This window comes from Rhineura floridana, chromosome 2 (assembly GCF_030035675.1).
Source record: "Rhineura floridana isolate rRhiFlo1 chromosome 2, rRhiFlo1.hap2, whole genome shotgun sequence".
Lineage (NCBI taxonomy): Eukaryota > Metazoa > Chordata > Lepidosauria > Squamata > Rhineuridae > Rhineura > Rhineura floridana.
In genome coordinates, this window is record NC_084481.1 from 167422531 (window position 1) to 167449312 (window position 26782).

The 26782-nt window shown below is 42.0% G+C and overlaps 1 protein-coding gene across 3 annotated transcripts in view; it reads left to right on the forward strand.

Annotated features, from left to right (window-relative positions):
* LOC133377368 (cytosolic phospholipase A2 epsilon-like) overlaps window positions 1-26782 on the forward strand; it is a 72746-nt gene that overhangs the window by 13776 nt on the left and 32188 nt on the right. For all 3 annotated transcript variants that reach the window (XM_061611336.1, XM_061611337.1, XM_061611338.1), the window contains 5 exons: window positions 1815-1887; window positions 20795-20931; window positions 21990-22118; window positions 23497-23537; window positions 25411-25453. In XM_061611336.1, coding sequence (XP_061467320.1) covers window positions 1815-1887; window positions 20795-20931; window positions 21990-22118; window positions 23497-23537; window positions 25411-25453 — 423 coding nt within the window. The remainder of the gene's footprint in view (window positions 1-1814; window positions 1888-20794; window positions 20932-21989; window positions 22119-23496; window positions 23538-25410; window positions 25454-26782) is intronic.

The window sequence follows — 26782 nt, forward strand, 5'->3', positions numbered from 1 at the left end:
GAAGCTGCTTCTGAGGGGGTGGGGCTGGTGTGTTTCTGCCAGCACTGGCTGTGGAAGGGCTCATGGCAGAGCACCCGGAGGCCTCTAGCCACTGAGTGGGTGGGTGAGCAAGCATGGAAGAGGAGGTGGTAGTGGTAGCAGTAGCAATAGCTGTGGGCCACTGCAGCACTGAAGACAGGTGGTAGGAAGAGGTAAGCCAATGACCCCTTAGAGAGATGACAAGGGGGCCACTGTGCCTGAGGGCCCCCAGAAACCTGGAATTGGCCCGGCTCAGATCTGCTAACAGGAGCCAGGCGTACATGTAAAAGTACCAGAACTGAATGGAACTCTTTCACACACAAATCCACACCTGGTCCTCCTCAACTTTCTTCATATCAGTAACACAATTTAGGGTGGGGGGAGTCATTTTTGTGGTTGTCATTAAAAAAAATGGGTATCAGAAATCTTTGCTGATCTACTTCAAATCACCCTGAGAAATATTAGTTCTGATCTATCTTCTGCCCACTCCTAATCTACAGCAGTACAGTCTAATTAATTTTATTAGCTTTGAGGGAACATCCAAATAGATAATCAGGCATATTCATAATAGGTAGAGCTTGGAAAAGTTACTTTTTTGAACTACAACTCCCATCAGCCCCAGCCAGCATGGGCACTGGATTAGGCTGATGGGAGCTGTAGTTCAAAAAAGTAACTTTTCCAAGCTCTGATAATAGGGCCTTTTTGGTTGTGGCATCTCAACTTTGGAAGGATCTTCCTAGGAAGAGTCATCTGGCACTGAGTGTGCTAGCCTTTCAGCACCACATAAAGAATTAATTTTTATTCTCTGAGGCATTTTAGCGTATTCAGCTTTATTGTGAATTTTTAAAATTATTTTTATTTTTGTTTGTTTATTTAGTGGGGGAAAGGAAAAGCAAAGTTACATGATATTGTATACCATGATATGATTTCAAGTTAAGTAATTAAATAAAATCCAAAAGTTCACATATATTTATACATCTTTTCTAACCTTATGTTCAGAAAAGGAAAGGAAATAAATATTTATCATAATTCATCCCTTTATTGTGAATTTATTATTTAGTTTTTCTACTGCTCTGCTTTGTCATATTTTTATGCAATGATTGTTATTTAGGAACTTGGGGGAGATTTTGGCCTGAAAAGTGGTATAAAAGTAACATTAATAAATAAAAACAAATTCATGCCACCATCTTGACTTAGCTCTAGGCCCTTAGCAACAGGATAACTGTGATTTGTATACTGGAAGATATTTCAAGGATCTGAGTATACTATGTCAATCATCATATAAATGTTGATAAATTATATGTTAAATCTACAGCTCTTGATGTGTGGCCCCTTCGGAAATCCAGTTTTTCTAAGGGCCTTGCAACTACACTTTTCAAAGGCTGACAGGGTGTACTCGATGTGTTAGCTCCAGGTGCTGACCAGAGATGGGGGGAGGAGGGTGATTTTTCTGTTTTCCCCTCTCACCGCAAACTTGGTCACTTAAACATATAAACATATAATGCACCATGCTGACACCATGGTTTAAGTATGGTTTTAAAAAAAAGAAAAAGGGGGATCAGAGTGGGCTGGGTGGATAGATGGGTAAAATAGGAGTTCTTTTCCAGTATGGATTTTTATCCAAGCTGGAGAAGACTTCAAAACCTCATAATTTTCACATTTTCTTTGAGATTAGCATTGTGCACCCAGAAAGCTTGTGTTTGGGCTCAAGCCCAGTGACCTTTACTAATTATAAACCACAAGAAATACATCCAGTACTTGAAAGGTTTATCTGTATATTTTGGCTTGTTTTGCAGAGTAAAGAATCACCATGCTATATGCTAACAGTAAGAATCATACGATTACGGAATCTCCCCCGAGAAGATTATTGTGAGTATTTTCATTCTTCATCATGGCTCCTTGTTAATTCTGAAAACATAGAGCATGTCTGAGCAATAATGTTAACCAAGACTTTACATAACTAATTCCATTTCATGGGTGAAATGAGCACTGTTGAACTCTTATCTTGTTTTCTAAAGATAATTGGTGTAATGAATATATTTTCAAAAATGAATCATAATTACCAATAGCAAGTAACAAACTATTTTTTCAAATATCTTGATTTTAAAAATATAATTCAGCAACAAATATAAAACAAATGAAAGAAAACATAACTTTAAAGGGTCCTTGTTTCAGATCCCACTCTTCTTATGAACTCAACTAGGTGGACTTACTAACCACCATCTCTCAGCCTCAACTTCCAATCTGTAGAACAAGGATAATAAAATAAACTCTGTTACATGTTTTCTTCTCTGAGTAATGTATAAGAAAGACTTTGATCATTCTAAAGCACTATATTAATGATAAACATTGTTACTGCAGAGTTTACTCTGGAATACTAGGTCCTTCCACTCACTTTAATTTCATTGTGGTCAACATGACAAAGGGAAAATGAAAGTAAAAGAGGAGATATAACTTTAGTGAAACCTCCTGAATCAGTAAATATGATTTTGATATTATATTTTTCTACTTGGAAGTGCATATGTGATGTGCAAACACACTAAGTGGGAAGTAATCGTGATATCAGCATCATGGTGGCCTTGGACAAGTGAACATAGCCTCTGATAAAACCTACAAAGTGAGTTGTAGCTATCAAATTAACTTTTCCCTATGGAAGTATTATCATTGCATGTACTCTTCCCAACATTTAAGACAAGGAATGTTTCCAGTCCAATTTATGTCCCACCTTCCTCCCAGAAGGAGCCTAGGGCAGCAAACAAAAACACTAAAAGCACTCTGAAACATCTTAAAAACAACAGACTTCACAACATATTAAAACAAAACATCTTTAAAAACATATATTAAAACAAAACATATTTTAAAAAAACAGATTTGAAAACATCTTAAAAAGCAATTCCAACACAGACGCAGATTGGGATAAGGTCTCTACTTAAAAGGCTTGTTGAAAGAGGAAGGTCTTCAGAACGTGCCTAAAAGATAACAGAGATGGCGCCTGTCTAATATTTAAGGGGAGGGGATTCCAAAGGGTAAGTGCCACAACACTAAAGGTTCACTTCTTATATTGTGCTGAACTGACCTCCTGATAAGATGGTATCTGCAGGAGACCCTCACCTGCAGAGTGCAGTGATTAACTGGGTATATAAGGGTTAAGACCAGCGCTTGGAAGATTGCTTTTAAAAAGGAATAAATTACGATTACTATTACATGGCCCCAAAAAGGAATAAATTACCATTACAATTACAATTATTCTGAAAGGAATTGATTATTTACCATTACTCAAAGGTAATCACTACAATTACAGTTACTTTAAAAAAATCACTAGAGTGCTTCCAAGGTGCTGGCCTTGGCTACTGTACACCTAAGCAGCATAAAAAAAATAAACACACACAGTAGAATAATTCTTTTTATCCATAAGGTAGCAGTGATGGTCTCGCTGCTGATAAGGGAGGCCGGGAGGGAGGCAGAGGCCACCACTTAGATCTTTGCATGTCAGACCAAGTGCAACCCCCCTCCACACACACTCTCAGCCAGCAAGCATCATTTCTGTCACTCAACCATCTCCCGGACACTGCCCTGCCACCAACTAGGACTCACCCATCCAAGGAAACATTTTCCCCTGGGGTGCAAAAAAGTTAAAGCACTGCAAATGCGCACACACACACACGTTGTCATCTCTCACCTCCACAGTTCTCATAGAATCATAGAATAGTAGAGTTGGAAGGGGCCTGTAAGGCCATCAAGTCCAACCCCCTGCTCAATGCAGGAATCCAAATCAAAGCATTGCTGACAGATGGCTATCCAGCTCCCTCTTGAATGCCTCCAGTGTCGGAGAGCCCACTACCTCTCTAGGTAATTGGTTCCATTGTCGTAGGGCTCTTCTCATATCCATTCCACTGCTGCCTCTTTCATCCACATCCTTGGCCTCCTGATCCTTTCTCCCTCTACTCCATTCTTCTCTACTATATCCATTAAAAAAAAAATCTCTCCACTCCACCCGTCTCACTCTCCACCTCCTTTCTCATTGCCTCCTAAACATCCACAGAGCACGAGGGAAGAGTACAGAGAAGCCCAGTTTGAGACACATGGTTTTCATCCATGAATCAGAGTAACTGCCAAAAGTAATGGTGGAAACATTACAATTACTCCTCAACAATAATAAAATTACTCCTTGTTCTATTACAATCAAAATGTAAAGACAGTGCCTACTCTTTCCTCAAAAAAGTAACAAATTACAAGTAAGTTTTTTGTAACTAATTACTTCTAAGCTCTGATTAAGACAATCTTTCAAGTATCCTGGTCCCCAGCTGGAACACTTGGGGGAGCCTCAGCATTACATTTCTAATAACAGAGAACAGAGAGAAATGGCTAGAAAATCTCCCTTGCTAAGGATTTAGAAAGCCATTTATAATTCATATGTGCTGGATGTACATAAAAAAACACGACTGTCTATAATCCATTTTATCAATGGACTTTATGGTTTTATCTTAACTAGTCAAGTTAGAACATCATATCATGGTGTGAGTTTCCATATACAACCATGCTTAGAACTGCTTGCTTTTATTTTTTTGTCTGCTTAGTGATACAGTGCATTCTGTCCTGATGCAGTGACCTCTGGAGAGGAACAAAGGTTACTGCCTTATGTCAGACCATTGGTCCAGCTAGCTGGCAGTTGGCTGACTGCCTGTCCTGGGTTATGGACAGGAACCTCCCCTTGCCCTGCCTCAGGTGTGGGGAACTTTTGGCCCTCCAAGTGTTCCTGAACTACAACTCCCTTCAACCCCAGCAAGCAAGGCAAATGACCAGGGATGGTGGAAGTATTGGGTGGTGGAATATTCAGCAATATCTGGAGGACCAAAGGTTCCACACACCTGGCCTACCTGAAGATGTCAGGGATTTAATCTGGGATCTTCTGAATGCAAAGCACATGGTTTACTACTGAGCTATGGCCCTTTTCCTAGGAGGTGGAACAATGGCTGTAGCTATGGTTTGTCAATTCATATAACATCAGAAGAAACTATGATTATCTCAAACTATAGTTTGCATGATGGATGGACTGCCTTCAAGTCGATCCCGACTTATGGCAACCCTATGAAAAAAAACCCTGTAGTTTGCAAACACACTCCAACCTATTTCTTATTTCCTGGGCAACCACAAATTACAATTTGCCAATTCATACATCATGACAAAATTCATAAACCATGGTTTGGCATAATGTCTGAATTGAGCCAACACTGTGGTTGCTGAATTATGAATTTACATACTTTGAGACTTTTTGAATCTGAAGCAGTTAAGATACTGCCTTACGGTTTCTTCGATGTAGTATCAGGAGGAGAAGAAAGTACATGGAAGCACCTGCCTGGATAAGGGCCTGGCTGAGAGCTAGGAAGGGGTAGAGCCACCAGCTCCTATATAAGCTCTCAGTCTGAGCAGCTTCATTGTGAAACAATCCCATCATGCCCTAGGTGAATAGCCATTGAGCTAATTCAAGCTAGGATTGAATTAAGCACGGCACCATTCTCAGCTAAGGCTCATTTGCATGATGTCAGCAGGAATATGAAGGTGCCTGAAGGCCTACCCATCACCAAGCCTCTATGGCCCTCCGCTGCTCTCCTTTCCAAACAGAGTGTGTTTTGGGGTCTGACAATAGAGACTCCAGGTTTAAAATTTTGAGTCTTCTCTGTCGCTGCCTAGCAATGTGAGAAATGGAATTGCCACCCTGCGTGCCTTCTGGGAGGAAGGGTGGGATATAAATTTAATAATAAATAAATAAATTCCTAGTGCTTCAAAACCCAATCCATTGATCCGAGGAGCATTTGAAACTTTGTATCTAAGACATCCCAGCAGCAAATGGAAACTACCAGGGGTGCTGAGCACAGTGACTGTTGCCACTGGGGTGCTTAGAAATGAAGTTCCCAATGCTTCTACAATTGTTTGGGGCAGAAGCATTTGGAACATTATATACCAGACCTATGTAACATCCTAAGCCAGAGGACAACTTGTCTCCTACATTAGTTGATCACTACAAGCCAGCAATAATTTTTTTTGAACCAGGTAATTGTGAATTTTACCAATATAATTTACACAGGAGTGGAGCTCCAAAGGAATATAATTGTATTTCAGATTTCACCTCATTTTAGAAGATGCAACTTATGGATAGAGGAGAAATTTGATTTAGTTCACATTTAAAGGTGAACCTTCCTATAATTCATCCTTTCTGAAACAATATGAGAATCAAAACACAACCAAAACATTATTCAGCATTTGCACTTTTCTGAATTTTGCAATGTTGTTTTCCAGCCACATAATGTGTGCAAAAATTAATATACTGTGATAAAGTGTGCATAAAACTGCATATTTTAGTGGAAATAATTCAAAAATGTATTATGTTAGGGAAATTGCTTTGCAAAAATGTGTATATCGGACAAAATTACATACAAATGTGTGAATGTTTGGAAACATTTTCACTAAAACACAGGAATTTTCATGAGGCCTTTTTCCCCTTTAAAAAAAAGCCAACTAATGTGGAAATGTGAGGAACTGAACTCCAGATTGGAAAAATGAGAAATAGAAAGAAACCAAAATTGACAGATTCACTCATCCCAAATGTAGCCATCTGACAATTTGATAAAATGATAGAAGACTTCTCTTATTTACTCTAGATTAATCAGTTGCTATAAACTAAGGGAAAACATTTCAAATTTCCCTTAATTTAGAAAGAAACAAAGTCTCTATAAATGGCCACTGCATTTACAAAGTGTGTTCTGGCGGTTTTGTGATGCTTTTCCAATTGGGTGAGATGGCAAGTATTGCAAAATCTATCCTCTTACATAAAACAGCATGAGGTTTCAGATGCTTTAGATATTCCCATCTTGCTCAACTGTATTTCCATGTGGTGGTGATGACGATCATCATCATCATCATCGTGCACAGTTCTGCATTCCATATGTTTCTAAATTGGAACAAGGCTGCTAGTTTAAGAGTACAATTCTATACATGTCTTGTTAGAAGTAAGCCCCACTGAGTTAAATGGGACTTACTCACAGGTAAGTGTGAATAGGATTGCAGCCTAAAGTCTGTGCAGTCCCTGTTGCTGTGTAGAGCTTTGAGCCTAGACTAATGATATTCCTAATAATAGGACAAGAGCACAATCAGAGAAGATGGCTGTCATATGTGCTAAAAAAGCACATTGCCCTTGTGACTTAGTCAATAAAATACAAGGTTATATTTAAAAAAAATAACTAGTGTGACAGCTGCAAAGATAATAATTTGTGCAAGAATACTTTCATGAGATTTGCTAATCAGGAACAACAATAAAGCAGAGGAATTTCATTTTGCGAAACTTGGCAATAAATCAAAGAAATGCCTTTCTTTTACAGGAAGGATAGCTCATAAAATCCTTCATAGTGTAGCATGTAATTAGCCTTTAATGTCTATCATTATAGCAGAACAATGCCAGAATCCTATTCAAATAAAATGAAAGCAATTGTTTACCTTAAAGAGTAGTATAAGGAAGTGATCTAGAAATCCTAAGGAGGGAGAATTGTCCTGGGATTGCTCCTAGGATATATATGCAATTCAGATGACAATAGTCACCAGGCAGAAAGTCAAACACCTCAATGAAAGAACAGCACAGACTACACAAGTTAAATGAGAAAGCATAAGAAATGGAAAATTTGCACTGAGATATTTGAGAGGGTTCCTTGTTATGAGAGGGTGTGGCAATTCTGCTATTTAGGGAGAAGGAGCTGTTGGGATGGTTTATCGCTGCTTCATTCACAGCAGAGGCATTTGGGTTTTATTTGATTTTGTTTCTTTCCTATACAGTATACATTGTTTTGCCATGTCAGTATATCATTATAATTTGTGAAAAGTGATTAACAGTGCAATCCTATGCATGACTACTCAGTAGTAAGCCCTATTGATTTCAATGGGACTTACTCTCAGGGAAGTGTATATAGTATTGCAGCCATAATCTACATTTACAAGCAGAAGTGAATTTCTGCACCCATATGCAGTACTGTGATATCGGGGGGGGATCTTCTGTTGCTGAAAATATTGGAATTAGAAATAGAGAATATCATTAGGTGGGGTTGTTGGGTCCTTTCCAACATTTTAAGTGGATTGTTGTGTCATTCTTTACTAAGTTCCATTGACTTGGGAGTTGCTGAGTTCTTTGGCTCAGAGATGCATTTGTGACTTATTGAATGAAACTGCAACATCAGAGTTATTGTGGTGTCCTGCAGAAAGATGTAAATTATGTTGCAGCTTTGTAGGTGTTTTAGGACTATGGCTGCATCCACACTAGGACATTAATGCATACAGGGATCACTGTTTCCATAAGTGCATTTGTGTGCCCTCAACCACACTTGAGAACCTTCAATTTTATGTCTCTGAAATCTATCCTGATTATTTCTATCCACACTAATGGGTGGTGCTTGATGGGATGTATTCATGCTATGTATTGTTGTCCCCTCCCCTCAAATAGTACTTTCCCTCCCAATGTAAGTTCTGGAAACTTGAGGTCTGTTGTGGGCATGCATGCAGGTATGTTTGCCTGCACATGCATCTGTAATTTTTTTAAATTTTGAAATACACACGTTTTGATATACTAGATTTGCACAGAAGAGCAGTCAAAAATAATGAAAATATATGTGTGCATTGCTTCAAACCAGGAAACCTGAGGTCCACTGTGGGCACGCAGGCATTTGTTTACCCATGCGCAAGCACCTTTAAAAGAAAACAATATTTTTGAAATCAAGTTTTTTGATTTCCTAGATTTGCGCAAAAGAGCGGTCAAAAGTTATATGTGTGTGACTCCAAGCTAAGCAAGGATTTGGAGTCATTTGCTTGAAAGGCTGCTGCTTCCTTTTCCTTTCCTGCTCCTGTACCTGTACCTGCAAGGGCAATTTTTAATTAATACAGCTGTTTTGTGCAAAAGAGTTGTTTACAAAAATAAAAATATCCAAAAATGTCCCTTCATCAACAACTGGTGGGAAAAGGCAGGCTGCATCCTTTCCCTTGGGCTGATAGAAACAAAATAGAAACTGGGGGTTGTAGTGATAGATGTCCCCTAGCAAAATGTCAACATGCATGTGAAAAAAGCCTACCCACACAATGTGCTTCAGTGCATCCATGGTCAAATAACATGCCATTTTATACTGAATTTTCTTCCCTTGTTGAATTATCCACAAATCGGGAAAATCCAAATTTACCGGGGGGGGGGAAGTGGTGGGTCCCACTGGATAAGGAAGATGTTCTGCAGACACGGGGGGGATACCAATAGAGGCACAAGCAGTTTCAAATCCCCCTTAAACTTCAGTGTGGATGAGCCCTATATTAGAGGCTAAATCAAAGGAATTCCTATGTTCAAAGCTGTCTGAGCATCAGAGAATGAATAAAAATCTGAAGTTCAGTAAACCTAACTTGGTGGGTAAGTTAATAAAATGTAAGCAAGCACTGCCAGTTTTGTTTGAGCATATCTACACTAGAGACTTAGACCACTTCCAGACTGTTGCTGTTTGGTGGGTGGGATTCAAATACTGGCAAATTCAGGTTGGACAATTAAAGCAGATTGGGCACTACTGCACAATAAACTGATTTCCAAACCACCACCACCCAAAATATGGAGAGTAAGAAAAATGATGCACTGGAAAGTGTGGGATAACAATTACTTGACTCAATGATGTGTAACCTCCCTGCAAATAAATCACAGCTAATTCTCAGGAAACAGCCAACATTGTATAACCTCCCCACAAACCTGGTGCAATTATATTAGGATGAATGTTCAATAAAGAAGTTGTCTGGAAACAACTGTGAGGAATTTTAATAGTATTTCCTGATCAGGGAAGCATGGGAATTGTAGTTCTATGAGAACAACTAAGGATCTCTACCAGAAAATTCTCAACGCTATCACCAAACTACAGTTCTGGGAGACTTAAGATCAGGCCTCCCCAATTGCTTGTCCTTTGCATCTGGTATTCTGAGGGATACTTCTTCTGGAACTATAAGATCTGCTGACAGCAAATAGAGGCTGATATATGATTTCCTAAACCTTTTTAATGAGCCTAGTACTAGTGGGCGGCCAGGCTCGGCACTGGCCGAGGGGCCCTGTGGCTGAGATGGGCCCCTACAGCTGGAACTGGGAGGGTGAAACTCCCACTCCATAATCACAAATCATGGCATAGGAGCTCCACCCTCCCAGGCTATAGCTCCTCCATGCAGCCAGCATAGGCTTAAATAGGTCCAGCCATGCAACTTCTTGCTAACACACTGCATGCATACATATGCCATCCCCCAAGATGGCAGCAGGAGCGTCAACAAGCCTCTGTCACCATATTGGGTGATGGCAGGCATGCACACTTACTCAGCATACTAGAGTGCTGATGTGGTGACATGGGAAGATGTGTGGGCTTAAATAGGTCCAGCCACGCAACCTGCCATGTTGCTGCATCAGCACACTAGCACACTACAGATGTAGGATACCATGCCCCAATTATATACCCACTTCCATTTTTATTTTTGAGTAGACATGCATAGGATTGCACATAAATTATTTTTAACATTCAATGATAAATACAAACTTGTAGCTTGCTAGTCAGGTCATTCTTTCATGCAGCAAGCCATCAAAGCTGTAGTAGTTTTGATGGCCCTTTGGAAATGGCGGAGAAGAGACACTCTCTGAATTTTACAAGAGAAATTTCACTAGTGTGCAGAAGGTAAACCAGAATGGAGGTGGTTCAACATGGGTTGGAAGAGAGAAAATCAAGACAAGCAGGTGTGAATGTGAAGAGGAAGGAAAGTGAGATCAGTGGGCAGTTAGAAGGTGAGGATGACAAGGCAAAGGATTTTGGGAGGGAATATAAATTTACTTCCTGTTTAATTAGATGGGAATGAGCCGTGGAATGTTGCTGTAAGAATATGTATTAAGGGGTACAGAACAGAAATTATTAGCGTTCTGTTTGATTTAATATTCAAAGAGAGGGTAAGTAGTTCACCTTTTTATGTAAGCTGAGAGTGTGATTTGGAGCCATATTCAATTAACTTATTGCACTGGCAGAAGCCAGTATAAGGATTCTCACTACCGCAATGGGACTTTTTCCCCTCTCCCCCCTTCGCTCTCCCCAAATTTGCTCCAGAGAGTTGGGGAAACTGTCAGAACAGTAAACGGGGGGGGGGGAGAGGAGAGAACTTATACTGACAGAATAATCTCCTTAGTGCTATGTTGAATATAACCCTAAGTCCTCTGTTGACCGTAATGTGATTTTGTTCCCTGCTGGACAAAATAGAAACCGTATTTTCTTGTATGAGATTTATAAGAGTAAACATTGTTATCCTGCCCCTCACTTTCTTTTTTTAAAAAAATTGTCATATATTTTCAAGAACTGAAATGTGTCTAGTTCTCCTTAGTGCTATGTTGAATATAACCCTAAGTCCTCTGTTGACCGTAATGTGATTTTGTTTCCTGCTGGACAAAATAGAAACCGTATTTTCTTGTATGAGATTTATAAGAGTAAACATTGTTATCCTGCCCCTCACTTTCTTTTTTTAAAAAAATTGTCATATATTTTCAAGAACTGAAATGTGTCTAGTTTTCAGAGTATACTGTTTTTAGCCTATCACTGGGAAAAGCAATATCTAGTGCACTTTCCTGAAGGTGTCAACAGCTGGGCAGGATGGTATAGGGAGAGGTGCTGCTTCAAGTATTTGAGCCCCTAGTGCTTTATAAATTAACATCAACAGCCAGTGCAGCCAGTGCAACGTCCACAAGATTGGCATATGAATGTGATAAGAGACTGCACCCAGGACTCTCACATCTGTGTTCTGCACTAGGTGCAGCTTCCAGACCATCTTCAAGCCCTATGTAGACTACACTAAATGGGAGGTTACCAATGCATAAACTATGTTGGCCGGGATGCCCGGTCCAAGAATGGGTGCCCTGGCACGTCAGCTGAAACTGGCAATAGATACTTTTGCATCAAGTGGCAGTGCTGGATCTAGGAATACACCCAAGCTACAGACCTATAATGCTTCTTTAGGGGAGTGCAATCCCATCAAGAATAGGCTGTCATTCCAGTTCCTACATTGAAGAGCCACCTACTCACATTGTGTCTGTCGTGTCAGGATTCAGTTTCAGTCTTTTGGCCCTCATCCAGCCCACTAATGCCTCCAGCCGACACTTGTACATATTAACCTGATTCTGATGTTATAAAGAAATAGAGGTATATGTCTTCCATGGATGAAACCATGCTCTATACCTCCTAATGACCTCTTCCAGTGGCTTCATAGGGATGTTAAACAGTATGGGAGACAAGAAGTAACTTTGAGGGACCCAACAGCATACTTGCCAAAAGGCCAAGCAGAAGTTCCCCAATGCTGCTTCTGGAAAGTGACCCTGCAGGTAGGAGTAGAAGCACTGTATCACTGTGCCTCCTACTCCACAATTGCTTCAGAAGGAAACTGTGGTTAATAATACCAAAAGCCATTGAGAGATCAAGGAGAATCACATTCCTCCTGATGGACATCATTAACCGGGGTGACTAAAGCCATTTCAGTGCCAAAACCGGACCTGAAACCCAGTTGAAACAGATCTAGATAATCCAGTTCCTCCAAGCTCATCTGAAGTTGCATGGCCACCAGCCTCTCAAGAATCTTGCACAAGAAGCAAATATTTATGACAGAGTAATAGTAGTCATATACTTCAGGGTCCAGGGAAGGCTTCTTGGCTCGACTACTGCCTCTTTCAGGGCAGTTGGTTTTGCTTGAATTCCTCCTGCCATTTAACTATTAAACATTCATGTGTTCAAAGCTCTCTTGAAATCTAGGTGCAGACAAAAAAGAACACATTTGAAATAACCAATTATCTTTATAATAGCCCAGGTTGTACATCATGATAGGCTATGGTTAATGTCTCTTAGTATGAATAAACAGCATACTAGTGTATGCTGCTTGATCATTCCTGCTTTGGTCCTCCCCTGGTGCCAGTGGAGCAAAAAACCATGAAGTTTGGCTTGCTGTTAAGTCTCAGCCCAGCACCATAGTTTGTTTCCCCCAAACAAACCATGATCATGTATTTATTTATTTTTATTTATTTAGTTTAATTTATATACCGCCCTAAGCCCGAAGGCTCTCTGGGCGGTGTACAAAAAGATAAAAACAAGCACAATATATAAATACAATAAATACAATAAATAATAATAATAATAATAAAAAACAATAATGAACCAAACAACATCCAAAATACGGAAATGCTGTTTAAAATACACTTTAAAATGCCTGGGAGTATAAAAAGGTTTTCACCTGGCGCCGAAAAGATAGTAGCGTCGGCGCCAGGCGCACCTCATCAAGGGGACTGTTCCACAGTTCGGGGGCCGCTACTGAAAAGTATATCACCAAATGCCTAGCCCTGGCCAAGCACAAGACAAGTTATTTTGAAATTTCAAAAGACAATGAACATGTCTGGTGGTGAAGAAGTTAAAGGATTTATTAAGTCAAAGCTGTCTACATCAAACTGTCATTTGCAAGAAATAAAACACTAAAAGGAAACTAATAGCTAGCAGATCTCTGCCTTCCCCCCCCCACCTGTCTTCAGTTGCTCTTATCTTATGTGTGCTGGCTGGAAGCCCCATGAACAGCACAGCAAGGATTCTTGTCTGGGAGGGGTCACAGCTCTTGGGTCTTCTTGATGTTGCTTCTTGATTGTTTCCTGGAGGATTCTTCAGCCCCCTTGCAGCTCAATCTCCCCAATCTAGGGGTCCCTTATTTATACCCAGAGCTTAGAAAAGTTACTTTTTTAAACTACAACTCCCATCAGCCCCAGCCAGCATGGCCACTGGATTGGGCTGATGGGAGTTGTAGTTCAAAAAAGTAACTTTTCCAAGCTCTGTTTATACCTAAAATAACCTCTGAGAGGGGGCACCCTGTCCTAGGCTATGGTCTCAAGGCACATGAGGCTAGCACCCTGCTGAAGCTAAGCAGGGTCAGGTGTGGTCAGTGCCTGTACGGGAGACTGCCTGAGAACCATATGTAAGCCGCCTTGGGTTTCTTTCATGAAAAGAAAGGCGGGGTATAAATGTAATAAATAAATAGTGATATACCTATGAGATCATTCTCTTCTCATCATCTAGGTTGCTGGTTTCCCCCTCAGATGGCGTTTGTTGATCTCTCCTGACCCTATGTGTGGCCACTTGGTCTGGGAGTGCAACTTTTCCCTCCATAGGCATAATTGCCTGTTTTGACTATCAAGTGCTTTGTTTACATAAGCAGAGTGAGAATGTTCATAAGCCAATTAGCTCACTGTCCCTTCAAAGTTTGAGAAAGCCATAAACAATCCCACCTGGCAGAGCAAAAGTGTGGGACAAGCTAAACTGATTTGATTAACTGAATAATTTTTCCCAAATGCTGTTTCACAGACAGAACGAAGCATTTCTCAACAGAGAGCCTGCATTTTGAACTCTCCAGATTCCAATACATTGCAGTTACAGTATGCAAAGCAATAAGCAGCCCAATACATCAGGGATATGAGGCATGAATTATGGGTTAGAGGCCATGCACATGCCATTTCTAAGCCTCCTCGTACTTCAAGATTCTTCTGGAGATTAGCAATACACCAAGGCTTGCTGATAATTTATTAGGCAGAAACAAACCACAGTCTTGGTTTGGACATAATGACAAGTCAAGCTTCATGGCTACTTGGTCCTGCTCATGCATGAGAAAGGGCACAGCAGGAGCAACTGTGCACTGTGCACAGCATGTTGCTTCTTCATGGTAAGCCATTAACCATGGCTTACTGTGGTGTACAAACTGGGCCGCTACTTTCAAAGATCAATCTGTCATCTTGCAATGGTTAAGAGACATATGGGAGATACCATGAAAATGCTGCTACTTCCACAGGATTAAACTAAACGTTCAATCTAATCCAGTATGATGACCTTGTTTGAGCCTAACAAAAAATATCAATTATTCTCCTGTGCATGGAAAGATGATATCAGATGGGTAACTAGCTCCACCTAGTGGTTGAAGGCAAAAGAGTACTGCTGACGTTTTACTGTAGCTCCGTCCCTGGTCTGCGCCTGCTCCGTGCTCAGTTTCTCTTTTGCCTCACAGAAAAGTGGTTGGATTCTCTCTGACTCCGTGATTCAGGCTTGTAGCGTTTTTGTTGTTTGGATCTTCTGTGTGAGTTCGTTCTTGTTCTTTCCCTCCAAGTTTTCTTATTCCTTCTGTAATAGTTTAAACAAACAAACAAACAAAGGGGTTCCTTCTGTCTCTTTCCTTCTGACCTTCCCCCGTGGCGAGGCACAGCCAGCCCCTCCCCGCGGCTCTGGCAGCCGTCGACCTATTCAGACTCCCTCTTTAACTAATTTCCCTGACGTTCCTCCTCGTTCACCAGGCTGCAGCGTCGGCGGTTTTCAACCTTGGCAGCAGCCTTCCCAGGGCTCGATACCCAGGCTTACACCCAGTTATTTCTCGCTCTTTGCGAGCGGCTTTCGTTTTTACCCGCTCTGTAGCGGGAGAGGAGGTAGACGCGCAGAAGCAATAGAGGGGAAGACGCCGGCCGCTGTTAAATTGCAAGCTTCGCCCGGTCATTTACTAGCAGCATTTATTAACCCTATAAGTCCCGCAGTGTGTGCCCGCGATGGGGAAAGCCACGCACAAAACGAAACACCCCTCAAATGGGTTAAAGCCGCCTCCCCGCATGGCATCAACAGGCACAGTATCAGAGCCCCTTCCCACCCTGGGATTGGAGCAGTCTCATTCCTCGGGGGATCATTCTGAAGTAGCGGCAGCCCGCCCCTCTACCGTCAGGCACGAGGTGGCTGAGGCTCAGATTCTGGCGGGCAGGGTGACTACAGAAGGCAGGATATCTGCCCCACATAAGCGAACTTGTAGAGATGGTCAAGCTTCTGTACACCATACAAGGGACCAGAGAGACCTGGAACCCCTCTCTGAAGACGAAGGCAGCCAGCTCCAGCCTCCCTTAGATGCTATTTTTTCTACTACCTCCTCTCCTGAGGCATTTGCTGGGGTTTTGGATGAACCAATCCCTGTTCAACAGGTTCAATCTGCTGAAGGGCATAGGCTCTACTCTTCTCATACTCAGGCTTGCCCTGTTCAGTTACATCTGTCAGCGCATTCAATTCAACAGCTTAAGGAGCAACTTAGAGAGGCTCTCTTATTGGATCTAGCCAGGGACTTGTATTCTCAAAATACTTCAGGCTCCCACCCCTCGAGGTATCCACTTACAGATCACTCGAGGACAGATCTTCGCCCTCCTCCTGGCCGCTTATCTCCAGATCCCCATGCGGCATCTCAAGGCAGACATCTACAGCTCCCTGACCAGGAGCCTATGGACGCAGAAAATGAATTGATTGTCTTGGATGAGGAGGAATGGAGTGGGGAGTCGGAATCTGAGGAGATTCTATCTACCAGGATATTTCAAGAGGCTCATTTTCTTCCTCTGCTGTGCAAGGCGATGGAAGCCCTTACCCTCACCTCTACAGAGGATCCTCCTACTCCCTCCATCTCGAGAGTGTCAGCAGTATGTCCGGATCCAAAACCTAGGTCGAGAGTGTTGAAGCTTCCTTCTCTTCTTCCGAAGGTGCTCAAATCAGAATTCGACCTTCCTTTACAATTCAAAAAGTCAGTTTCCATCGCCAACAAGTATTATACATTAGAACAACCGCTCATGGATCAGTTGAAGATTCCGCTCATAGACGCGCCTATAGTCAATCTCCTGAACCCATCTTTGAACCCGAAAGACTCAGATGCTCACCTCAAGGATGCCACTGAGCGTAAGATGGACCAGGGGCTTAGAAGAGTTCACGAGGCTAGTGCGCTTTCCATCAGGGCAGCAGCAGCCTCCTCGGTGTTTGCTCGAGCTTCCCTTCTCTGGTTGGAGGACCTGCTGGATGACCCACAGCAAGATCCAACCCGAGTGCGCAAATCTCTGCTGAAGGTTTCTCGGGCGGTTACCTTCATGGCAGACGCGTCCATGGATGCTATGCAGTTCGCAGCAAGGTCACTGACGGCAGGGGTCTTCACGAGAAGAACCCTTTGGCTTCGTCATTGGGAAGCAGACCTTGTAGCTCGCTCGAACCTTGCCTCGGAACCCTATGTGGGAGGCAAATTATTCGGGGACACCGTCCTCGCGCATGTCTTGGAATCTAAGGAAAAGAAAAAGTCCATGCCATCCACCAGGAAAAGGGATGACGGCAGAGCCTTTCGTCGGTCATTCCATCCATATTTCCCATCGCACTCCTTTCGGGGCTCACGTTCCTTTGGAAGACAGAAGGACGCCCGCTCCAGCCGTCCCTTCTGGAACAGACAGCGCAGCCAGCTTAAGTCCCAACAACACCTTTCGGGTCGCTCTGGATTCACATCCCAGCCACGTGGAAACAGAGGTCAGTTCTGACGCCTCTGCCTCGCCGGTGGGTGGCCGTCTCCAACAGTTTACTCACCGATGGAATGACTTGTCCTCCGATCGGTGGGTCCTACACACTCTTCGATACGGCCTTCGCCTGGAATTTTCTTCCACCCCTCCGGCGAGATTCATTCCATCCCCTCTATCAACGAATCCACACAAGAGGGACAAAGTTTTGCGGTCAGTTTCCCATCTTCTGCACATAGCAGCCATCGAGAAAGTTCCTCCAGGAGAGAGGTTCCTGGGAAGTTACTCTCTGTTCTTCACCGTCGGGAACAAAGACGGTTTGTCCAGGCCTGTGTTAGACCTCAAGAGTCTAAACCGCTTCATAAAATACCGCAAGTTTCGTATGGACACCTTGCTTTCAATCAAGGAAGCGCTGAGGATAGGGGACTTCCTCTCCTCTATCGACCTGAAGGAGGCATACCTACACATACCAATCTTTCCCCCTCACAGAAGGTACCTCCGCTTCGCGGTTGGACAAGAACATTATCAATTCAAGGCCATGCCTTTTGGCCTGTCGTCTGCCCCCAGGGTATTCACAAAGGTCGTGGTTGTCCTGGTGGCACACCTCAGGACTCTGGGGATTCATATATTTCCTTATCTGGACGACTTTCTGATTCGCTCACCATCATTGCACAAGGTATGGGAAGACCTCCATGTCACCCTGGCCTGTCTAAAGGACCATGGCTTCCTGATCAACGAGGCCAAAAGCCATCTCTTTCCGTCCAACCGCATTACACATTTGGGAGCGACTATAGACTCTCTACATGGCCTCCTCACTTTGTCCCAAGACAGAGTCAGCAAGATTCGACAAGTAACATTGGATATCCTATCATCCCCCTCGCCGGACCTGATGAAATTGGCAACGCTTCTCGGCTTGAGGGTGTCCACGTTCCAGACGACACCTTGGGCACGTCATCACTCCCTCACACTTCAGTGGGCACTTCTGCCCTTTCAATCCGACATAGCGTCCAGACATCACCTCAGGATAACTCTGTCACCACAGGCTCAACAGTCACTGTTTTGGTGGACCCACGAATTCAATCTAACGAGAGGCGTTCCCTTCCAGGATCCACCACACACCCTGATAACATTGGATGCCAGCTTATCAGGTTGGGGAGCCATATGCGGCAGGCAGGTGGTTCAAGGCACATGGTCTCCTCTGGAGTCCACTCTGCTGATCAATTTCCTCGAACTGCGTGCAGTTCGTCTGGCCCTCAGGCACTTCGCGACCTCCAGACAGTTGGGAGCGGTGCTGGTCAGAACAGACAACGTGTCAGTCAAATCTTATTTGAACTGTCAGGGGGGCACACGCTCCCTCCTTCTTCAGAAGGAGGCCTTTCTCCTCTTCCAGTGGGCAGAGAACAATGTCGACTCGATAGCGGCAGAATATCTCAAGGGAGAGGACAACAGCCAAGCGGACTGGCTCAGTCGGGAAAAGCTACTTCAAGGGGAATGGACTCTTCACCCAGAGGCTTTTCATCAGATAGTGAAACGTTTTGGCCACATTCATGTGGACCTCTTTGCCACCAGGCACAATCGACAGGTGAAGAGATTCTTCTCCCAGTATGTGACACCAGGCGCGGAAGGGACGGATGCCTTAACTTCCCGGTGGCCTCCGGGCAGACTGTATGCCTTTCCTCAGATTCCAGTTATTCCCAGGGTGATCAAAAAGCTTCGGACCGAGAGATCGGCACTTCTATTAGTGGCTCTATGGTGGCCACGGAGACCTTGGTTTCCAGCCCTTCTCGACCTGTCGGTGGAACCACCATGGCAGATTCCAGTACGAAGGGACCTACTCTCTCAGGGACAGCTCCGCCACCCGGCTCCAGAGTGGTGGGCGCTTCATGTATGGAACTTGAACGGAGGAGGCTCTTGAAAAAAGGCATCTCTCCCCAAGTGTTGGAAACTATGATGGCTTCTAGACGCCCTTCCACACTCAGAATTTATGAGAGCACATGGAAGGCATTCTCATCCTGGTCACAGAAGAAAGGAATTCTTCCTCGGAAGGCGGGGGTCAACCAGATCTTGTCTTTTCTACAAGACGGATTATCTTTGGGCCTCAGACCAAATACCCTGAAGCGCCAAGTTTCGGCCTTGTTGGCAATCCTCTCCAGATCTCTGGATAATCCAATCAGATCTCACCCTTTCGTCAAACGTTTCCTCAGGGGTGCGACGGTAACAGCACCACCTACGGTGCACCGCTACCCAACTTGGGATTTACATAAAGTTTTATCAGCCCTTCAAAGACCTCCATTTGAACCTCTGAGTCAGGTTTCCCTCCGTCTTCTCTCCTTTAAAGTCTTGTTTCTCGTGGCCATCACTTCGGCCCGTAGAGTGTCTGAGTTGAATGCCCTATCCGTCCATAAAAATTTTTGTATGTTTCATAAGGATAGAGTAGTCCTACGTACTGTTCCTTCCTTCTGTCCCAAAGTGTTGTCTACTTTCCATTGCCAGCAAGAGCTGGTATTGCCGTCCTTTTGTCCGAATCCTGTCCACCCTTTAGAGAAAGCCTGGCACTCTCCTGATGTGCGAAGAGCGCTTAAAGTTTATATTTCCAAGACAAAGCCAATTCGGAAACAGATAATTTGTTTGTCTCTTTCCACCCTACCTCCCTAGGGAATAAGGTGTCCACGTCCACACTAGCCAGGTGGATTAAGGCATGCATATCATTAGCTTATGCCTCTCTAAGATTAGCTCACCCTACCGGAGTAGTAGCTCATTCTACCAGAGCAGCGGCCACATCAGCGGCCTTTTCCCGTAATGCCCCTCTAGCGGAGATTTGTAGAGCAGCCACATGGTCCACTCCCAATACGTTCGTTAAGCATTATAAAATAGACTCCTATGCTTCATCGGAGGCAGCCTTTGGGAGGAGGGTGCTACAGCACGTCCTCAAGGATCATTCGTGACCACAGCCCAGCAGTATTCCCACCCTACATGGGTCAGCTTTGGTATGTCCCATCTGATATCAACTTTCCATGCACAGGAGAAGAGACATTTGGTCTTACCGTGAAATCGGTCTTCTCTGTGCATGTCAAAGATGATATCAGGGCCACTCCCTATGAGTGCTGGGCTGCCTTTATAAGCACGGTTAGCCCTGGAGCAGAGAGTGTATGAGTACTGTTGTCTTGTCTTGTTTGTGGTGTCTATTGGCCTGATTTCGTGGGCTTGTCATTGGAAACTGAGCACGGAGCAGGCGCAGACCAGGGACGGAGCTACAGTAAAACGTCAGCAGTACTCTTTTGCCTTCAACCACTAGGTGGAGCTAAGTTACCCATCTGATATCATCTTTGACATGCACAGAGAAGACCGATTTCACGGTAAGACCAAATGTCTCTTCTGTACTCTTCTCTACAGTTAGCGAAACAGATTGTTATGTGACCTTGTGGCTGCCTACAGCTTCATGTGAAAAAGTTCGGACTAAAACAGTTCCCAACTGCAAAGATCCCGTATGGAATGAAATATTCTACTTCAGGATCCAGAGCCAGGTTAAGGTAGGATAAAATGTGGTATATATTTTATCTAGATGAAGCAGAATCACAATTGCTATGTTATATTAGTTACTGCTCTTATACTAGTTAGTAACTACTCTTCCACATTTGTGACCACTTCCAGTACTTTTTTTTCTTAGTTTCACTCCCTTTAAAATATTATTTATTTATTTATTAGATTTATATCCTGCCCTTCCTCCCAGTAGGAGCCCAGGGCAGCAAAACTACATACTAAATAGTCTTTTCTAGATAAACCTATTTCTAGGCTAACATTTTTGCTTCCCTTTTATCATGTCTTCCTTTGCTTTGCTGTCACCATTTTGAAATATATTTGCTCTTTAAATATGCATACAATACAATGCAATACAGATCTCCACCTTATAAGCTATTCTGCACAAAAGTCAGACCACTGGCCTACCTAACCCAGTACTGCCTACTCCAACTGGCAGCAAGCAACTCACTGAGGGTTTCAGTAGAAGTCTTTCCAAGCTCTGCTACCTGAGATTCTTTTAACAAGAGAAGCCAAAGATTCAACCTGGAGCCCCTCTCTTAGAAGCATGTACTCCTGATTTATAGATCCTTTCCATAGGCACACTGTAGCATACTGCAGATCAAACTTATGTTTTTCCTTTGTGGCCCAAGGATGGACTACATGGCCTTTTATGTCTTGTACAACTCCCAGTAGTTCTTCTGCACTCAGAAGCTTGGGGATGGGGAAAGGAGAGCTGGGAGAGGGCATTTTCTGTTGCAGCACCTATGTTGTAGAACTCCCCACAGATGTACGTCTGGCAACTTCACTGTACAGATTTTGGTGAATGCTGAAGATGCACCTTGTTACCCTGGCCTTTGATACCTGAGATTTATATTTTTAGGACCCACTCTATTTTTTTGATATTGTGATTTTAAGTCATTTTTAGTTGTTTCTAATACTGTATTTTAAACTGTTGTAAACTGCCCTGGTAACTCAGGGCAAAGAGTGGGTAATTAATAGTAGTAATAATACTAATAACAATACTGTGCTTTCATTATTCATTCATAAAATTTATTATTTCTGATGCCAGAATGTCTTGGAATTGACTGTATGGGATGAAGATGTCATTCGAGATGATGACTATCGTGTCATTTTATTTGACATTGCTAAGGTCCCCCTTGGAGAATCAATTTTTATGAAATTTGAATTGAATCCCGAGGTAAACATGTATAGGTATCATTCCTCTTCTGTATTACTTGTGCTTTCCTTGCATTTTTCACCTCCTGTCCTGCCTTCCTATGAAAAGCTTAATATAATAATGAAGGGTTTGGACAGATAATGGAGCTTCCTATTGCATTGCTATATGTGATTTTATATATCAGTTGATGATCTTGATGAACAGTCTATATTCTTGAGAACTGCTCTCTTCTCCAGACACAATCCAGGGGCAAGGAGTGTATCTTTGCCACAAAATCTGATACCCTCACATGTGATTAGCCTTCATATTAAAACTGGCAGCATCTAACAGTAGAGGCTTCCTACTAATTCTGGAGAACTTGGGTCATTACATGCAAAACTCAAAGTGAGATGCAATATTGTCGTAATGTGTGGGATATATCTGGTCAATGGCTACTCAAGTTTGCAGATGAGGGTGAAGAGTGGGGTATCAAGGTGAAGACACCACCTGGACTTAATGCACACCAGGAGACCCAATTGTTCCCATGCTACCAAATACCGTTCTGAGTAGTTACATGCATCCCCAAGCTGGAAAGATACGTGGAGGGACACAATTCCTATTCTAACCTTTATAGGCATCCATCTGAATCCTAACTACATTAAATATGAACACATTATTTGAAAATATCATCTTTTTAAAAAGGAAAGCAAATGTACACACTGTGAAAAATATTTACATAAATCGGGATGGCTTACCTATGGTCTCCAGACACTGCTGAACTATAACTCCCACCAGCCCTGTCTGCATGGCCGATGGCGAGGGATGAGGTGAGTTGTAGCTCAGCAATATCTGGAGGGCCATAGATTAGCCACCCATGACATAAATGCATAACAGTGAAATATTTGGGGTGTTGACTGTTGCTGATGATCTAGGTAGCAAGCAAATATTAAAAAAGGAATTCATAAAGACAGATTATATCTCATATTTTAACAATAGCAACAAACATGAGCTTATTATGTACATCCGACCATACAAACCTGGGGTTTTATTTATTTAATTGATTGATTGATTGATTTATATCCTACCCTTCCTCCCAGCAGGAGATTTTAGATCTCTGTGTAGATGCCTTGCAAATTGGGATTACCCATCATCTTTCAAAAGGGTCAAAACAGACATCAAAGTAGCAGTTCTGGGTGTTTTTTCAACTGCCCCATCACAAATAAAGAAGGGTGGGCCCCAATATTAAAATTAAAACAAAGAGCATGTGGATGAATGCTTTTTGCCAAGATTTTTCAAGCTCAGTATTCAAAATTCAGTTTTGATTCTATAAGATTGGAAAAGTATGGGAATGATGAGATCAATGTCTGTGGAATAATAACTTGCAAAGTTTATGTCATTAATGCTACATTTTAATTTTCAGAAACATGAAGAATTGGAAGTTGAATTTACTCTGGAGAGTATGTGAGTAATCAAAGTACTATAGAAACCAATTATTGTAAAAGTGCCTATATCTGCTCCTATGTAGTGTATTTTATTGTGCTGCTGTTGTATTTTTTAGAGCCTCTTGGTATGTTACTTGGTGTTTTATTGTTGGCTATGTATTGTATTGGCAATAATTTATAACCCAATCTGGGAACATCTTGTATGATGAAGGGCAAGACAGAAATATTTTAAATAAATACATGAATAAAATTAGTTAGGAACTACAGGCCATAGAATGAGCTCACTTTTATTTGCTTGCTGACTCAAGGTCATATAACTGAAATTAGTTATCCAAAATGCTTCCTTGGCACCAGACAAAAATGGCATTAAAAGTGTTGTTAACAGGATGAAGTTTTCCTTTCTTTCAACATATGTGCATATATAGCCATTAAAATACACCTTAGGGTGCCTTCAGAGGTCAGCTTTTGCAATGATGGTTTCCACAAACTGCAGGGCAAAAGGGAAGCACCTCATACCAGTATCTGTTGTCATAGGGAGCTCTGCTACCATTGCTGGTTTTGCATGATGCTTGCTCTTCCTTCTGAGCTGATCCTGCCTGAACTTTTGGACTAGCAGATCCCAGAATTTCCTCCATCAGGACTGATTCCCTTGGTTTGTAAGTGTCAGATACACTAGTATGTTTATGTGTTGGCTTCCCTCAAAAGCACGATGATCACCAGACAAAAATGACATTAGGAAACAACTTTTTTTCATATGATAAAACAGAATGGTTACTGTAATAATCAGAATTTCCCCCTCAACATTACTCTCTCTTTTTTTAAAGAAAGAAGGGTATTTAAGTTTGCAATCCTGTGATATTTAGCCTGGGAGCAAGACCCATGGAACTCGGTGGAGCTTACATTTGAGTTAGCATACAGAGGATTGTGCTGGAAATCACTTTTAAAACATTATTTAGCAATACTATTTTGAAATAATTGGCTGGTATCTAACACAAGGAACCAAGACGGAAGTTAGGGATGGGTCATACTGCTCCAGGGATCTGAATGTTCTTCTCCTGGGAATTTTGCAAGAAGAAGCAAAGTGGTATGTCATGCAAGAGTCAGAGGCAAAGAAACATGGTGGTGAGAGAATGGACTCAGTTGTGGTGATGAGGCAGACAGAAGATTTGAAGGAGACACTACGAATGAGAGCACTCACCAGATTAGCCTTGATAAAACTTGCCATTGTATATGAGCATAATATGTTTTTAGGCTCATTGAACATAGTCCTGAATATCTTAAGCACGTCATTATCTTTTCTGCTTTCACTGGAACTTGGGTTTTGTATTATAAAATCCTCACAGGAAAGCATCCCTCTTTTTTATGGAAGGAAAGACCTTCTCCAGATCAGCTGAATATGACCATTGCTATCTCTGCTGCCATGGTGACATTCACAAGCACTTCCCTGCCATCTGTCTGAAACCAAACCTTACCAGCTAAGTAGGTAAAACTTGGGATCTCATTTCTTAGAATGACCAGGAGAAGGTGCAGCAATACTACACCACCACCCTGCTGACCGCAGAGTCGCTGCTGCTTACTGAGACGGTGTGGAGATAGGGCAGTGGCAAGGTCAGGGCTACACAGATGTAATGGCCGAGCCAATCCAGTGCTCACACCAGTGTGTCCACACAGCCCTGACGTCATGGCTGTCCTGCTCTGCCATCCTTGTAAGCAGCAGCAACAGCTCTGCTGGGAGGGCAACAGTGATGGCTGGTCCTGAAAGTGACTAAGCAGCAAAAAGAGTAGTAAAAAACTTTAAGGATTAAATTAACTGTTAAGCTATAGTTCATGTTGGAAGATTGCACCTTAAATAATTCAAGCTGCAACATTATGTGTATATTTTTATTTCCTAGATGTGGTCCACCTGAAAAAATTACTACTAATGGAACAATAGTGGTAACTCCCATTCATTCATTTCTTCACTGTATAATTATACAAATATGATACTACTGGGTGTAGAAAACCTGTTAAGCTACCCTCTATCTAACATTCTTGCACGTTGATTGTACCAGAGACTATTATTTATTTATTTGATTTATATCCCACCCTTCCTCCCAGATATATGAGAGGACAATAGTTTTGAATTGTGGCAGTGTGAGGAGAGAAATATTAGATCAGCGTATGATGTTGAGTATTGATCCGTAGAATATTCAAATGAACACATCACACACTGGGGCTATATATCTCCCCTAATCTCTTTTTCATTCCCAATCTCATGATATGCACACCATGGCAACCAAATCATGTTACCATTAGTGGCATGGTTGCTCCAAAAATAACTTCTCACAGTCAGAACTCAACTTGGCAACATTAATATTTGAATTGGTTTCCCACATGAGTTAATTCAATCATGTGGTAAGTACCCACAATCAGCTTGTACATCAGAGACGGAATGTATGAATTGGCCCACACATATAAATTCATAAACTGCGCTAGAAGAACCTTGATATGTGAAATATTAAAATGAATGAATATCTATATTAGGACATCATGAGATAGCAGAACTTGTATCAATTTCACAGAAGTCTGCACTTTTATCCTTTCACATAAATCAAATAAATAAATAATAAAGTAACACTAGCTGATGTAGGCTAAAATCTTCATGACAAACAACAGGCAAAACCTTTTTAAAAACAGCATTTTAATATGTGAAAATATATGCAAAGAATCAATTCAATTTAAAAACATATTTTAAACAAAACATTGCTTTAGGAGAATTAAATTATTTTTGAAATTTGTTTTTAAATATTTGAAAATAAAATAATGGGCATCATTCTAAAAATGTTTGCTGAAATAATACAAATGCCTTTGTCCTTTGAAACTAAATTTCCTACATTATTTATAACTGTTACTGCCAGTAGAGATGCGATGAACAATTTATTGCTAATTTCATCCATTAACTTTAACTTTCATCATCTATCATCAGGACTAGGATCAAGAGAGGTGCAGTCATGCAAACTCTCTAAGTACACATCCAGGATTTTTTGGAGCTACTTTTTAAAGTGCCCCTTCTAAACACCCAAAATTCTCTTTAAGATCTTACTTCCAAAAAAAGTTGGGTGATCAGGCACAAGAGCTTTGGAATCTATCTGTATACATTTCTTAACTGTTTTATATGGTAAGTTAAGGCAGGAGTAATTAACATTGTGCCTTCCAAATGTTGTTAGACAGCAACTCCCATCATCTCTGACAATTGGCCATAGTTGCTGGGCCTAATGAGAGTGG